This window comes from Oncorhynchus tshawytscha, linkage group LG33 (genome assembly GCF_018296145.1).
Source record: "Oncorhynchus tshawytscha isolate Ot180627B linkage group LG33, Otsh_v2.0, whole genome shotgun sequence".
Classification (NCBI taxonomy): Eukaryota; Metazoa; Chordata; class Actinopteri; order Salmoniformes; family Salmonidae; genus Oncorhynchus; species Oncorhynchus tshawytscha.
The window spans coordinates 6,181,712-6,198,129 of NC_056461.1; the positions used below are offsets into that span (position 1 = coordinate 6,181,712).

A 16,418-nucleotide genomic window follows, 5' to 3' on the forward strand; every position below is an offset into this window, starting at 1 on the left:
CGGAAGTTACATTCGCTTAGGTTGGAGTCATTAAAAGTTGTTTTTCAACCACTCCACAAATGTCTTGTTAACAAACTATATTTTTGGCAAGTCGGTTAGGACATCTACTTTGTGCATGACACAAGTCCTTTTTCCAACAATTGTTTACAGACGTTCATCTGTACAAACAATAGTACGCAAGTATAAACGCAAGTATAAACACCATGGGACTACGCAGCCGTCATACCACTCAGGAAGGAGACGTGTTCTGTCTCCTAGAGATGAATGTACTTTGGTGTGAAAAGTACAAATCAATCCCAGAACAACAGCAAAAGGACCTTGTGAAGATGCTGGAGGAAACAGGTCCCAAAGTATCTATTTCCACAGTAAAACGAGTAAAATGAGTCCTATATCGACATAACCTGAAAGGCCGCTCAGCAAGGAAGAAGCCACTGCTCCAAAACCGCCATAAAAAGGCCAGACTACGATTTGAAACTGCACATGGAGACAAAGGTCATACTTTTTAGAAAAATAGATGGAATCATGAGGGAGTAAAATTCTGTGGAAACAACATCTCAAGACATCAGTCAGGAAGTTAAAGTTTGGTCGCAAATTGGTCTTCCAAATGGACAATGACCCCAAGCATACTTCCAAAGTTGTGGCAATATGGCTTAAGGACAACAAAGTCAAGGTATTGGAGTGATCATCACAAAGCCCTGACCTCAATCCTGTAGAAAATTTGTTGGCAGAACTGAAAAAGCGTGTGCGAGCAAGGAGGCCTACAAACATGACTCAGTTACACCAGCTCTGTCAGGAAAAATGGGCCAAAATTCACCCAACTTATTGTGGGAACCTTGTGGAAGGCTACACAAAATATTTGACCCAAGTTAAACAATTTAAAGGCAATGCTACCAAATTTTAATTGAGTGTATGTTAACTTCTGACCCACTGGGACTGTGATGAAAGAAAATAAAAGCTGAAATAAATCATTCTCTCTATTATTTTCACATTCTTAAAATAAAGTGGTGATCCTAATTGACCTAAGACAGGGATTTTTTACTAGGATTCAATGTCAGGAATTGTGAAAAACTGAGTCTTAATGTATTTGGCTAAGGCTATTCTGGAACATCTGCTATTGTAAGCAAAATCCAGGTGAACGGCATAGGTATACTAGATAAGAAATTCAACAATCGTTTTATTAAGGGATATTTTCTACAGGAATTCTATTCCTTCTGCTATATTTTGTTGGGCTTCATCATTTAATGTGGACTGGCGCCATGCTTGGCTCACTCCACTCAAATTTATAGTGACGAATAAGGTAAAGGAGATCTCCTTGAAGATTATCCATAGATTCTATCCGTGTAATAGCTTGATTTCTAAATATATACCTGATGTTTCCAGTTAATTCAGTTTTTGTGAACTAGAAACTGAATCTATTGAACATTTATTTTGTTTAAATTGTGAGGTGTTCTGGACTGATCTTGGCAACGCAATGGATACAACCATTAAAATATCTAAGTTTGACATTTTATTTTACTACAATGATTCCACAATCGAACACCAGTATGCCGTAAATCTCTTTATTTTATCAACATTTCTGAAGAAAAAAACACTTTTTTTCAGATTTTTAAAACGGTTTAGAATTATTTAAAACGTATGCATTTTTTTGTTATTTCTTTGTGTAATCCCTCTGGCTGTTCAGTTTTTTTGTGTGTTTTGCATGTTACTGTTTAATAAATAGTATATATATAAAAATATATATTATTTAATTTTCTTAATTCAAACAAACTCCCTTCTACTAGACGTGGACGTTTTGAAAATTGAGGTATTTAAGGAAGTATCGCTAAGTTTGGTCAAAAATTCTCTGCTATGCCCATAGACATTAAATCCAGGAGATAGTGATAGCACTGCAGTCATCCACGTATTCCTATGGAAAACTCTCAATGGCTCATGAAGCCGGAAGTATTTCAATTTGAAGTGCGCCATATTGCTGAATGGGGCTGAATGGCTCCAAAACAATTGCTAAGAATTAATAATTGGAATTGATGGGAAATTATGTAAAATATATCACTAGCCACTTTAAACAATGCTACCTAATATAATGTTTACATACCCTACATTATTCATCTCATATGTATACGTATATACTGTACTCTATATCATCGACTGCATCCTTATGTAATTACATGTATCACTAGCCACTTTAACTATGCCACTTGGTTTACATACTCATCTCATATGTATATACTGTACTCGATACCATCTACTGTATCTTGCCTATGCCGCTCTGTACCATCACTCATTCATATATCTTTATGTACATATTCTTTATCCCCCTACACTTGTGTGTATAAGACAGTAGTTTTGGAATTGTTAGTTAGATTACTTGTTGGTTATTACTGCATTGTCGGAACTACAAGCACAAGCATTTCGCTACACTCGCATTAACATCTGCTAACCATGTGTATGTGACAAATAAAATTTGATTTGATTTGATTTGATGATGAAAGTGGCCGTAACTAACAAAAGGATCATGGTCAATGTAGTCGTTTTCATCCTGCCTGAGAGAGTCAACACGGAGCCTCCTCTTAGCCTGCCGGCCCGTGATTGGTCTTGTGTCAGCACATTGTCCTGTGTGACGACAAATGTGGTGCTCAGAATGGATCATTATTTAATTAAATATCTCAATTTGTATCAAACTTTTAAATAATTCACCATGGGGATCGAACTTGATCATAGTAAACACATTTTTAGAGCCCAAAATGGCCTCTTAAAAAAATGTATGAGTCTGTTTTGGCGATCATAATTCACTAGGGCAGACCAGGGCTTTTGGCACCACTAGGTTTCTATGCAGAAGCCAACAAGCAGAACTCCTGACTTCACGCTCCAGACTGGACCATAAGGCATGACTACGCCAAAGAGTACCTAACAAAACCTACCTAAGGTCGTTACGAGCTAACTCCTTACCATCCTCTGACGTTTTCAACTGGAAACAAAGACTGGTTTTGTTAATGCCGTATCAGTCTAATATTTACAGGTGAAACTTAGATATTGCTTGATTGTGTAAAACAATTCTTAGTGATGTGACAGTGATGTGTCCACTGAAAACAACATCCTTTACACCGTAAAGTTTAGCGTCACATTATGATGAATCTGAGGAAAAACATAGTTTCAAATATAAAAACACGTTTTCATATTTTGGAGAGAGGAAAAAGCAGAGCACCACGCACTGCTTCGCTGTAACAATTAAGCTTCAAACTGAAAACACAAGCAAGACCTCGAGGAGAAGGAAGAGGATGAAGAAGAGATTAAGAGTAATCAGATCACTCTGGAAAAGGATGAGAAATGTTGGAGGTAGTGAGTTGGGTTGAGGGTTCTCCACCAAAGCAAGGAATTTATGGCATCAATTTCTTATCCTTTCTCAGAAGATTACAGAGTAAAGGCTACTCGTTTTTGTGCCTACAGTAAAAGTTCAAGTTGGGAATCAATCACCCCATTGAATAGATCAATAAAGTCTAATGACTGAATTGTCATCAGAATCCAAACAGTAGGCTAAGTAAAGTCCACCTGTGTTTCCACTTCAACTGAATGGTGACCGATCCCACAAGCTGTCCCAATGACACCTCACTGTGATGGAGAAACAGGGCCAAATCCTAGAGGGATAGGGCACTCAAATGACAAAATGACATACTGTACTGGTTTCCTTACTTATCAAATTGGAAGGGGGCTCATAACCTCTAATTTTCAACGGCCATGCCGCCTCTGTGGGTGGTACCAGTCACTGCCACTGTGGTCAGTGGTCGGGAGACCAGCCCAGAACTGGACACCCCAGTAAGCCTGACCTCATAGGCTATGCCAGTGATCAGGCCCCAGATGTTCAGGAAGCTCTGCTTGCCAGGGACAGTGAACTCCTGGGCCTCCAGTAGCCAGCATGTCTGACAGCACTATTTGAAAGTGGCTGAAGCCAACAGTAGAGGGAGCCCCTTTATTTTGTCGGGGATGAGGCGGCTCCCAGGACACAAGGAAGCCGAATGAGGTGATCTCTAAAATAGTAACGTTTTCGACTTTGGGTAATGATGCTAAAGGGAGTGAGAGTTGTTTTGGGGGAGGGGTGGTTATGGTCGGGTAGGGGAAGGATAAGACGTGGTTAGAATACATATGGTAGTTGATGTGTGCAATGATTGCAAAGGTTACCCAAATTCAATAAGCAGAATTTAGTCATGCACATAGCGTAATAGATTGATATCATGTTTAGAAATGAGTGATACATTCACAATAAAAACTGTAAAATGTCATGCAGACAAGGGGGTGGTGAAACACTAAAGTGAAGATTCTCATCCAAGAATATTGTGTCCAGACAGACCTTTCTGTAATGTTCACTGGAACACTGTATCCAAATCTTGTCCCTCTTAAACTTGTCCCTGGAGAGGTCATCATCAGTCCCTCTTATTAGTCCCTCTTAAACTTGTCCCTGGAGAGGTCATCATCAATTATTTTGCTACTGGGGCACACTTTTCTGCCTTGTCAGTGTTTCAAAATAAGTTTTAAAGGTCCAATGCAGCCATTTAAAAAAAAATCTCATATCAAATTATTTCTGGGTAACAAAAAAGTACCGTACTATGATTGTTTTCAATTAAAATGGAAAAAAACAACTTCTAAGCAAAGGGCAATGTAGTGATTTGTCTGTCCTGTGTGTGTTAAACATTAATGAAGATTCTTTCCCCCCACTGGTTTATCGCATCCTAGCTAGCAATGGGGAATTGGCCCAGAAGCGGCCCTCTTCTGGGGGGAACTGACTGATTCGGCCCGGAATCGGGTATCGGACTCCACCCGGAATCAAAATGTATGACTGCCCAGGATCGGCCCGACTACATCGGGCCATTTCCATCTACCGGAATTCAGCCGACTTTGCCGGCATCTTACCAGAATCCCCCCAGAAGCGGCCCGATGCAAACTTAAATAAATGTATAATTGTATGAACTAAAAATGCATGTGTGAGCAAGGAGGCCTACAAAACTGACTCAGTTACACCCGTTTTGTCAGGAGGAATGGGCCAACATTCACCCAACTTATTGTGGGAACCTTGTGGAAGGCTACCCGAAACGTTTCACCCAAGTTAAACAATGTAAAGGCAATGCTACCAAATACTAATTGAGTGTATGTCAACTTCTGACCCACTGGGACTGTGATGAAAGAAATAAAAGCTGAAATAAATCATTCTCTCTACTATTATTCTGACATTTCACATTCTTAAAATGAAGTGGTGATCCTAACTGACCTAAGACAGGGAATTTTTATTAGGATTAAATGTCAGGAATTGTGATAAACTGAGTTTAAATGTATTTGGCTAAGGTGTATGTAAACTTCCGACTTAGTCAGTACTGGGCCTTAGCCCGGTGATGACATGGGACATTGCATTCTGGGAAATGCTATATTCATCTGGCTTCCTCAACCAGTTAGAATCAATCATATCCGTGACATAACCGGCAAACTCTCCCTCAGTGCCAGTCCAGAAGATGGAGAAAGTCTCGGATGGTAAGTAAGATACATACAGATTGCCAACCGCTTGTTCGCTCACTAAAGGGAGAAACAGTTATTGGATTTCCAAATAAGATTAAATGTGCAATACAATATGCCTATAATGTCACGCCGTTGGCTATAACATACTCAATTTAAGGTGAGGAAAACAGATTGTAGATTATTTTGCATATCAAAGATATGAGAATAATAAGTGCAATTTCACATGGCACTCGCCTCCCACCGGACATTCTCTATAGCCTTTGAATATATTGAAAAATGTATTACATGAACATTTTGATTTTGACAATACAACAGGCAAGCTTTTGGGGGATGTGGTGAAGAATGACGATCATGTATTGTAGTGTGAACATAATGTGTCACGTGAATAACAATGACGTGTGGCATATAAGTGCATCATCATTATCCCAATTTGAGCCAGGTCAGTACAAGCTTGTATTCTAGCATTTCGCTACACTCGCATTAACTTCTGCTAACCATGTATATGTGACAAATAAAATTGGATTTGATTTGATTTGAAATATATTTGTAGCCTAGGTTTTGTTCAGTGCACAGACAAGACACAGAGGAAGACACTGACACAAACAGGGAGAGTGACAGATAGACAAAGAGTCGGAGAGAGAAAGAGGACAGGACAGGGAATCAATGACAGTAAAAGTGTGCTTCGGATTTGCTAGACTTGACGATTATGGTTGACAAAACTGTACCGTTGAATTCAGTGTAAAAATGTGACCAAGGCAAGGGTTTCCAACTTCAGCGCTGGACAGCTGCTGGGTGTGTAATGTCGAGTTTTGTTCCAGTACATCACTAACACATCAGTTTCAAATAATTAACTATTCACCTGTCCTTAGTGCTGGACTGGAACAAAAGCCGGCAAGCCCACTAGCTCACCATGACAGGATTTGGATAATTTTTTTGTTGTTGGTTTTACACCTCCTGACCAATTATGCTATTTATATATTTTTTTGCAATGATCTTAACTTTATGTGTACACAATGTTTCCACCTTTGTTTAATCGGCAGAACAGAACGGCAGCTCTTTATTCACAACAGCTGATGCACAATCTATAATATTAAGGAAGTCTCGAGGTTCTGCTCGCCCGAGTTAGAATACCTCTTGATTAGCTGTAGACCATTCTATTTACCAAAATAGTTTTCATCTATATTTTTAATAGTTGTCTATTTACCACCACAAACCTATGCTGGCACTAAGATTGCACTCAATGAGCTGTATAGGGCCATAAGCAAATAAGAAAATGCTCATCCAGAAGCAGCACTCCTAGATGCCGGTGATTTTAATGCAGGAAAACTCAAATCTGTCATACCTCATTTATAACAGCATGTCACCTGTGGAACTAGAGGTGAAAAAACTCTAGATCACCTTTACTCCACACATAGAAACACATACAAAACTCTCCCTCACCCTCCCATTTGTCGATTCTGACCGTAACTCTAGACTCCTGATTCCTGCTTACAAGCACAAACGTAAGCAGGAGGTACAAGTGCTCAATACAGAAGTGGTCCAATGAAGTGGATGCTAAACCACAGGACTGTTTCACTAGCATAGACTTGAATATGATCCGGGATTCATTCGATGGCATTGAGGAGTTTACCACATCAATCACCGGCTTCATTAATAAGTGCATCAACGATGACGTCCCCATAGTGACCGTACATACATATCACAACCAGATGCCATGGATTGCAATCAACATCCGCAATGAGCAAAAGGCTAGAGCTGCCACTTTCAAGGATTGGGACACTAATCAAGATGCTTATATGAAATCCTGATACGCCCTCCGACAAACCATCAAACACAAAGCATCATGACAGGACAAAGATTGAATCCTACTATACTGGCTCTCATGCTTGTCAGATGTGGCAGGGCTTGCAAACTATCACAGAGTATTAAGGGAAACCTAGCCGTGAGGTGCCCAGTGACATAAGCCTACCAGACGAGCTTAATGCCTTTTATGCTCTCTTTGAGGCAAGCAACACTGAACCATGCATGAGAGCACCAGCCGTTCTGGACGATTGTATGATCACGCTCTCCATAGCCGATGTGAGTAAGACCTATAAACAGGTTAACATTCACAAGGCTGCAGGGCCAGACTGATTACCAGGACACGTACTCAGAGCATGTGCTGACCAACTGGCAAGTGACACTGATATTGTCAACCCCTCCCTGACCCCGTCTGTAATACCTTCATGTTTCAACCAGACCACCAAAGTCCCTGTGTTACCAAGAATACGAAGGTAACCTGTCTAAAGGTAGCATTAACCTTGATAGCTAATTTGCCTGTTGGAGTCATGCCTTAACTGAGTGACCAAAATGTCCCAGGTTACTCAGCCGCTCTGTCCACTCAGTTAAGGCAAGACTCCAGCAGGCAAATGAGCTATCAAGGTTAATGACTCAGTCTATGAAGATTGGGGATGTTGATGGTATAAGGATGAATGGACGCTGTTTAAGGTGGAGGGATGGGATGTTGATGGTATAAGGATGAATGGACGCTGTTTAAGGTGGAGGTGTGGGATGTTGATGGTATAAGGATGAATGGACGCTGTTTAAGGTGGAGGGGTGGGATGTTGATGGTATAAGGATGAGTGGACGCTGTTTAAGGTGGAGGGGTGGGATGTTGATGGTATAAGGATGAATGAACGCTGTTTAAGGTGGAGGGGTGGGATGTTGATGGTATAAGGATGAATGGACGCTGTTTAAGGTGGAGGTGTGGGATGTTGATGGTATAAGGATGAATGGACGGTGTTTAAGGTGGAGGGGTGGGATGTTGATGGTATAAGGATGAATGGACGCTGTTTAAGGTGGAGGGGTGGGATGTTGATGGTATAAGGATGAATGGACGCTGTTTAAGGTGGAGGGGTGGGATGTTGATGGTATAAGGATGAATGGACGCTGTTTAAGGTGGAGGGGTGGGATGTTGATGGTATAAGGATGAATGGACACTGTTTAAGGTGGAGGGGTGGGATGTTGGTTGTTTTTCTTTTGCATTTATTGCAGCACATCAAAACTCACCACAATACATCTAATGGGAAGAGGGGTGGGCTTCATGCATGAAATGTGAGGATGGGGCAAGGAGAGACAGGGTCAGGTTGGTAACTTGCGGGCAGCTTGCCTGTTTTGGTTAAAGGGTTTGTGTGGGTGATGCCCAGCACCCTGCCCTGTGGTGACAAGACTGACACAGTGGCCAGAGGGTAAGAAGGGCACATGGCATGGTGTTGGTAGAATGGAGAATTGTCATTGGTGATAAAAAGCTAAATTGAAGGGGGTTATGTCAGTGATCTCGCTTGCTTGCTAGGTACAGTGCTGTGAATGCTTAAGTGTGAAAGGAAACAGGCAGAGGTGTGTGTGTGTGTGTGTGTGTGTGTGTGTGTGTGTGTGTGTGTGTGTGTGTGTGTGTGTGTGTGTGTGTGTGTGTGTGTGTGTGTGTGTGTGTGGCTCACCACAGATCCCAACTGGAATAGATAAAAACTGGTCAAAAGGCACAGGGAAGAAAGATAAAGAAGTAAGAAAGAAAGAGCGATAAGGACAGAACTCTGGGGGACACCTCCATTCGCAGGTACCTGTAGTGACTTCGGTATACACTGGCTCCTGGAAGGAGCCCTTGTGGAGCCCGTACAGGCCAATCCTATACGAGGTGTTAGGACTCAGGTCAGAAATGCCCAGGCTGAAGGCATCACCAGACAGGGTGAGGTTCTCGCTCTCTAAACCTTCCTGTAAGTTTGTCACCTCAATGACAAAGCTCCCAAACTCCCCGTCCTCGGGAGTCCAGGACACATTGAAGCTGTCCCATGTCACGTCAGAGACTGTGAGGTTGGCCACCACAGGCCTCAGCTCCTCTAGCAGACAAACAGATCATGGGAGAGTCAATTAAATATATGTGAAATATATCCTAAATAGATTTTTCACATCATATTATATTGTATATCCCATATACAGTATGTTATATTGACATTTCACATCAACTATACAATGTATTGCAGGGATTAAACTGTGATGTGTTTCAGCAGAACATTCTTAGTCAGTTTTGATGACATGGAACACATGAATACAAAGGCAGGTGGATGAACCAGAGGATGTATGAAATGAATACGGATGGGATGGGATGGAGAGAGCGAGAGATGACCGATGGCTATGGATGTCTATAGCAAAGAATCACTGCTATGTGTACCTGTATTGACATAAGCATGACGAGGTAGAGACTGCTCCCCCTCCAACTTCCCATACAATGAAACCTAATATCGTGTCCCAGGGGACAAGCCTTCCATCTTGGCACTTCCTGGTACCTTGGTCACATGAAATTGTGCCATCCCTGACAGAGCATTCACCTCCACCAAAAAGCTATCAATGGCTTCATCTGGGGTTGACCAGGCGGTCCCCTAGAATCTCCAGGCTGGAGCTGGAGCCCTCTGGTTCAGGTTCAGCCCCAGAGAGGAGGTCCCCTGTGGAGAACAGAGATGGAGATGGAGGCCCCTCTGTGATCAGAGGAGCCAGGGGGAGGACTGTTGGAGGAACAGCTCCTGTGTCAGGAGGCTGTGTCGCCTGAGCACTTTTGACATTCAGAGCGACTACATCAGGTTGAGGTAGACTTGGGTGCTAAATCAAAGTACATCCAAAATGATTAAAAGTGTAACCTGTGACCTCTAGAGGGGCAGAAGAAAAACAAAAAGAGTGGTTAACCTGTGTGAAGAAGATCTGGATAGAAGAAATAACTGGTGGAGTAAAAGCTGAAACATAAATAGCCACACAAACACAATGATTGATTACAGTAACAAAAGGTTCATTACCTTTTGTCTAACTTTCTCCTATTGAGGTTTGGAAGTGATAATTCTGCGTTCATCACCATGTTCTCTCTATGGCACTGTGCAGGTTCCTTTGTTGTCAGGGACCATAAACATCCACATGCATCAAAGATGTCGGTTACACTGAGCAGCTAATGCATTAATGGCCCCATTAACGAGGGCCATTAATTTTTGAAGGTTCCGAGTAGTCCACCGTAGTGACAGTACCCAGTACACTTCAAACAGACGAAGAAGCCATGCACTGCCAAGGTTATCCTACGGCTATGTCTGCATTCCAATATCTATACATACAGTGAGCACTATGTGGTATGCTAATGTCGATATTGCAACAGGACCCTGGTCAAACACCATAGGGTTCAATTTGAGAGTCTTGTTGCTGCAGGTCCTGTACAGTTGGTTCAAGATGCAAAGTGCACTATAACATTATTCTTCGCAAGTAATACCATGAACATCTGTGGATGAAAATGTAATGTGAATGGGGGCGCAAGCAATGACAATGAAGTGGATGGATTTTCCAGAACTTGGCATATACCTACAGAGAGCAAGTGGTTGCTTTTAGAATTGCTAATGAAGGAGTAAATTGGTGTGCAAATGTAGTCTACTCAACTTTTGTGAATGACATGCTGATCTGCAGGGAAACAGTGGACCATTGAAATAGCCATTCCGGGGAAGACGGGTTTTCTTAATGTCTCTTCAGCTAAGGTGTCAACTTTTCTATTTTCACAAGGTGTTTTTAAACAACCCATACATATTATTGTTGCTGACATTAAGTTAAAAAATGTTGCCCTGCAAATTACAGCATTTACAGTCACGGTATGCATTGCTATATTTGCTATTACCAATTTTAGTGATACCCTTCATCTGAATTTCTATGGAATAGAAATGGCATGGATTCCTCTTCATAGTTTGAAAGCAACACTCTCTGTTTAAGGAATGCCATCCTCAGCATGCAAGAAGTGACTAGATGGAATGAAGCCAAATGGCCATTTTGTAAAGAATTGCCATGCGTACTGTCTGCTCCATTGCAGTTTAAAATTGCAATACCATCATGCAAAACATAAAAGGCTTGATTTTGAACTTCGCAAATCTTTCGTTCAAATCCTAACTTTGTTATCCAAGGTAGACTTAAAATGAGAGATCTTTTAACAACAAAAGGATATCTATCATACTGAAGGCATGCAGACCAAAAGAAAAGCACACAGTATACCTGTAACTGTGACTGCTTCAAGTGTCAAGGATCTTTGCTTCCTCCATATGGATTCCCTCAGGCCTCGAATTCTAGAACCGGTGGCATCTCCTCAGAGATGGACCTCTTTTAATACCCATAAACCTCAGAGTGTCTCTATATTCTACAATACAACTATCATAGACAACATGTGCCTTTGGTTCCCACCAGAAATCAAATCCTTTGGACGTTACAACTGAGACGGCCAGATCATCCAGCTCGAGCTCAACCCCATCCCTGAGATCTGTCAGTCTGGGTTTGTGGCGTCTAACAGACACAAAGCTAATGATATTGTCCTCCGAACATATGAGAGTGGTAAACTCAGGGACCGGGTGGGCGAACTAAAATGTTAAAGATGCCCCAACAGAAACAAAAATGCACAAATTCAGATAAGGGAGCTTTTAGCGGTTGTGTCTTACTGTACTGTTAACCTCAGTGTCTCACTGCACTGTTGACCTCAGTGTCTTACTGTACTGTTAACCTCAGTGTCTCACTGCACTGTTGACCTCAGTGTCTCACTGCACTGTTAACCTCAGTGTCTCACTGCACTGTTGACCTCAGTGTCTCACTGCACTGTTGACCTCAGTGTCTCACTGCACTGTTAACCTCAGTGTCTCACTGCACTGTTAACCTCAGTGTCTCACTGCACTGTTAACCTCAGTGTCTTACTGCACTGTTACTGTTGACGGCAGTGCTGTCCATTTCTACCCTCCAATTAAAATAAGTTATAGCCTACATCTTCCGGACCGTTGCCCTCAGTAATTCCACATTCTTCTGTCAAATATTGGTATGTATCTGAGAAAGAGCTTGTGTTCTGACATATGTTTGGATTGCTGTGAAGCTTATTGCATTCTTCTGTCAAATATTGGTATGTATCTGAGAAAGAGCTTGTGTTCTGACATATGTTTGGATTGGTGAAGCTATTGCATCCCAAGCCAGAAGAGCAGACATCTTTCTTTATGTTTCTCTTAGGATTATAAAATGCAATTCAAAACTGTTAGCGGGTGAAAAAGGATCCTTACATTTAGCACTCAGTATGTTGAATGTTTGCCACCTGATACTATGGTTGTATCCATGCCTGGAACAGAACTAAAACTATTTTCTTTACGGATCACCCACACATATTTATGCCTTGCAATATGAGGATGGAGTCAGTTGTAGAGATCTTGTTTGAACCCTCACCTGTAGATGCGGACAGGGTTACGGGTGTGCTCTTCTTTGAGCCCCTCTCAGCGACCAGGGTAATGGTGTACAGCATACCGGGGGTCAGGTTGGTCAGGACATAGGTGGTGGCAGTTCCAGGGACCTCCACCTCCTCCCTTCGACCGTCCCTGGAAATGTACACCAGTCTGTAGATGGTGATCTTGGCTCTGGGTCTCCTCCACACCAGGGTCATGCTTGTCTCTGTGGACACGCTCACTTCCAAGTCCTTGGGCCCATCGAGATCTGTGGGGGAAAGTGGTGAAGTTATCAATCAGCAATGATCAAGCCTTTAGTAAAACGTATAGGATAGTGAAAGGCAGAACAAAGTGTCAGTGTTTCCAACGTGGATAGCACAGTTCTTTCATATTTCATTCTCTTCTATCATATCTGCTCCATGTATTCCTGAGGTTTTAACTTTATTTTTACAAGTTTCTTTGCCAAACCACGTGGAAATATCAGAACCTTCAAAATCACCAATGTTTGCCTCATATTGCCTCAAATTGTTGCCAAACTTTCACCACCTACATCCTGACCAACCTGACTAAACACCTCCCTCTGCAACTGGATGTGCATGCTCAGGGGTGCATGCTCAGTCCCCTCCTGTACTCACTCATGACTGCACGGCCAGGCATGACTCCAACACCATCATTAAGTTTGCCAGTGACACAACAGTGGTTGTCCTGATCACCGACAATGACGAGACAGCCTATAGGGATGTCAGAGACCTGGCCATATGGTGCCAGGACAACAACCGCTACCTCAACATGATCAAGACAAAGGAGATGATTGTGGTCTACAGGAAAAGGAGGACCGAACACACCCCAAGTCTCATCGACGGGGCTGTAGTGGAGCAGGTTGGGAGCTTCAAGTTCCTTGGTGTCCACATCACCAACAAACTAACATGTTCCAAGCACACCAAGACAGTTGTGAAGAGGGCATGACAAATCTTATTCCCCCTCAGGAGACAGAAAAGATTTGGCATGGGTTTTCAGATCCTCAAAATGGTTCTACAGCTGCACCATCGAGAGCATCCTGACTGGTTGCATCACTGCCTGGTATGGCAACTGCTCGGCCTTCGACCGCAAGGCACTACAGAGAGTCGTGCATACAGCCCAGTACATCACTGGGGCCAACCTTCCTGCCATCCAGGACCTCTATACCAGGTGGTGTCAGAGGAAGGCCCAAGAATTGTCAAAGACTCCAGCCACCCTATTTATAGACGGTTCTCTCTTCTACAGCACGGCAAGCGGTTCTGGAGCACCGAGTCTAGGTCCAAGAGGCTTCTAAACAGCTTCTACCCCCAAGCCATAAGACTCCTGAACATCTAATGAAATGTCTACCCAGACTATTTGCATTGCACCCCCCTCTTTTACACCACTGCTACTCTCTGTTATTATCTATGCAGAGTCACTTTAACTCTACCTACATGTACATATTACCTCAATTACCTCAACTAACCGGTGCCCCCGCACATTGACTCTGTACCGGTACACCCTGTGTATAGTCTCTCTATTGTTATTTTAGTGCTGCTCTTTAACTACTTGTTACTTTTATTTCTTATTCTTATTCATATTTTGTAAACTACATTGTTGGTTAGGGGCTCGTAAGTAATCATACACCTGTTGCATTCGACGCATGTGAGTAATATAATTGGATTTGATTTGATCATGATGTGTTTGCATTGAAAGTTGAATCTACAGCTGCAGAGTGTGTGTGGCCACTGTGGTGGTGGGTCCTTGGACAGCTGTTGAACAGTATCCAATGAGAATGTGTTGACGTATGCTCTCACCAGTGGCTGCGTTTGTAGTGGCAGGGTGGCTCTCCCTCTCGTTCTTCACGGCAGTCACACCAATCCCGTATTCTGTACCTGGTTTCATTCCTATAATTGGGGAGAACAAAGATGGATTTGACTACATGATTAGTTTCAGTCCAGTAATCGAGAAGAACATAGATGGATTTCAGTACCTGATTTGATTGACATTAAGAATAACAGTGTTGTGATTGTCATAGCAAATCCTAACGTGCGAAAACCCTTAAACAGTCTACTGACATAATTGCATGTTAGGATTTGGTCATGCTTAACCCTCACCAGTGATGGTGGCCTGAGTGCTGTCTCCTGACCCACGGGAGAACACCTCCTCGCCATGGGAACCCCCAGAGATGGGGCTGTACTTCACCCTGTAGCTGTCAACATCTGCCCGGCTGTTTATCCACTCCAGTGTGACACTGTCGTCTGTCTGGCCCAAGGGCTTCAGGTCTTTGGGGGCGTCCAGGTCTGTAACAATTCAAGAAGAAGAAAGGAGTATATAAGGGACTGTTTACAGTCAACCCCTGACAAATCCAAGCGTGCACTAAACCAGAGCATGCTGTTATCAGGAACACTTTAAAAAAGGGACTTGGAAGTGGAATTGGGACTGTAAAAATGTTGTTTAATCAAACACAGTTTACACTTATCAGGAGTGCACTTATCAGGATTGGATATAATCATGCCCCTACCTGTGGTGAATATCTCAGAGACTGGCTCACTGGTGTAGTCTCCCCTCCTGGAGATCAGGGACACCTGGTACTCAGTGTCTGGGCTGAGTCTGTCGATGCTGTACTGTTTGTCTGAGGTGGACAGGTCCACGCTGGTCCTCTCTGTGGGGTGGGAGCTGGGGCCGTAGGACACGGTGACACCGTCCACCTGGGCCACGGGCTGGAACCAGGTGACCAAGCCTGAGCAGTCTGTCACATCACGCACCTCTACCTGTCTGGGGCCATCAATCCCTGGGGAAGAGACACAAGGAGGATGACCGATCTGTGTATAGGCTGTTATGTTCTCTTTGTTATGGACAATGATCCCATTCATTTTTAAGTGATCACTTAGGGCAAAAGACACAAGGACACATATTTTAAATACATTTAAAGACCGTCACAACATGTTATAATTATGGCATAACAAATATCATTAAGTTTGGTTCCTCTGACTGTTTGGTTGTGATGTCACTGTTCTGTGTTCTGATCGGACCTTTGGTAAGTTCCTGTACTTATTTTCACAGTAGAAATTGCGAAATTCTGTGCTGTGGTGACATCAGTGTGTGACATAGGCCATATAGGTTCATATAGCCTAAATCACCAACTCTATTATTCATTATTCCTGAAAACGGTGCTGATCTTAATCCTGCAAAATACGTTATGCAGGAGTCAAAAGGAGAAGATATTTACAGGGTCCATCCATCATTGAAGAATTGTAAATGAAATTAATTTTCCATGCACAAGTTGGTAGTTCATGCTAGAAAGAAATACATTTTCCATAAGTTAAGAGGAGAATTTGACCGTAATGTATGGAGTAACAGTGTGCAGGAACTGCTACGGTAACCCCCCCATTAAGAGTTTATGGCAGGGCTCCTTGAAAAATACAAAGACTCTATTGCAAAATGTTGGTTGGCCTGAAATTCAGCATTTAACTGTGTAAAACGACAATGGGAGTTTAGCCACTTTTTCCATATAGACCTAATATTATGACGGAAAGTTAAATGAATCTATTCAGTTGTTCCTTTGTCTGCTTGTGTGTTTTGTGAGGTGGAAGGATTTTCCTTATCTAACCCATGGGATATGTGTAGTCGCCAGGGTGAATGGGAGTAGCCTGGTCCAGATTCATTCATGTAAGGCATGAC

The 16,418-nt window shown here is 42.6% G+C and overlaps 1 protein-coding gene across 2 annotated transcripts in view; it reads right to left on the minus strand.

Annotated features, from left to right (window-relative positions):
- The window catches only part of LOC112230791 (tenascin), a 52,634-nt gene that overhangs the window by 11,240 nt on the left and 24,976 nt on the right, over nucleotides 1–16,418 (minus strand). Inside the window, exons 7-11 of one of the 2 annotated variants that reach the window (XM_024397091.2) lie at nucleotides 15,259–15,528; nucleotides 14,852–15,037; nucleotides 14,552–14,641; nucleotides 12,742–13,005; nucleotides 9,096–9,371 (exon numbers count right to left, since the gene is read on the minus strand). In XM_024397091.2, the coding sequence (XP_024252859.2) occupies nucleotides 9,096–9,371; nucleotides 12,742–13,005; nucleotides 14,552–14,641; nucleotides 14,852–15,037; nucleotides 15,259–15,528 (1,086 nt within the window). The remainder of the gene's footprint in view (nucleotides 1–9,095; nucleotides 9,372–12,741; nucleotides 13,006–14,551; nucleotides 14,642–14,851; nucleotides 15,038–15,258; nucleotides 15,529–16,418) is intronic. The other variant, XM_024397090.2, reaches the window with a different exon arrangement.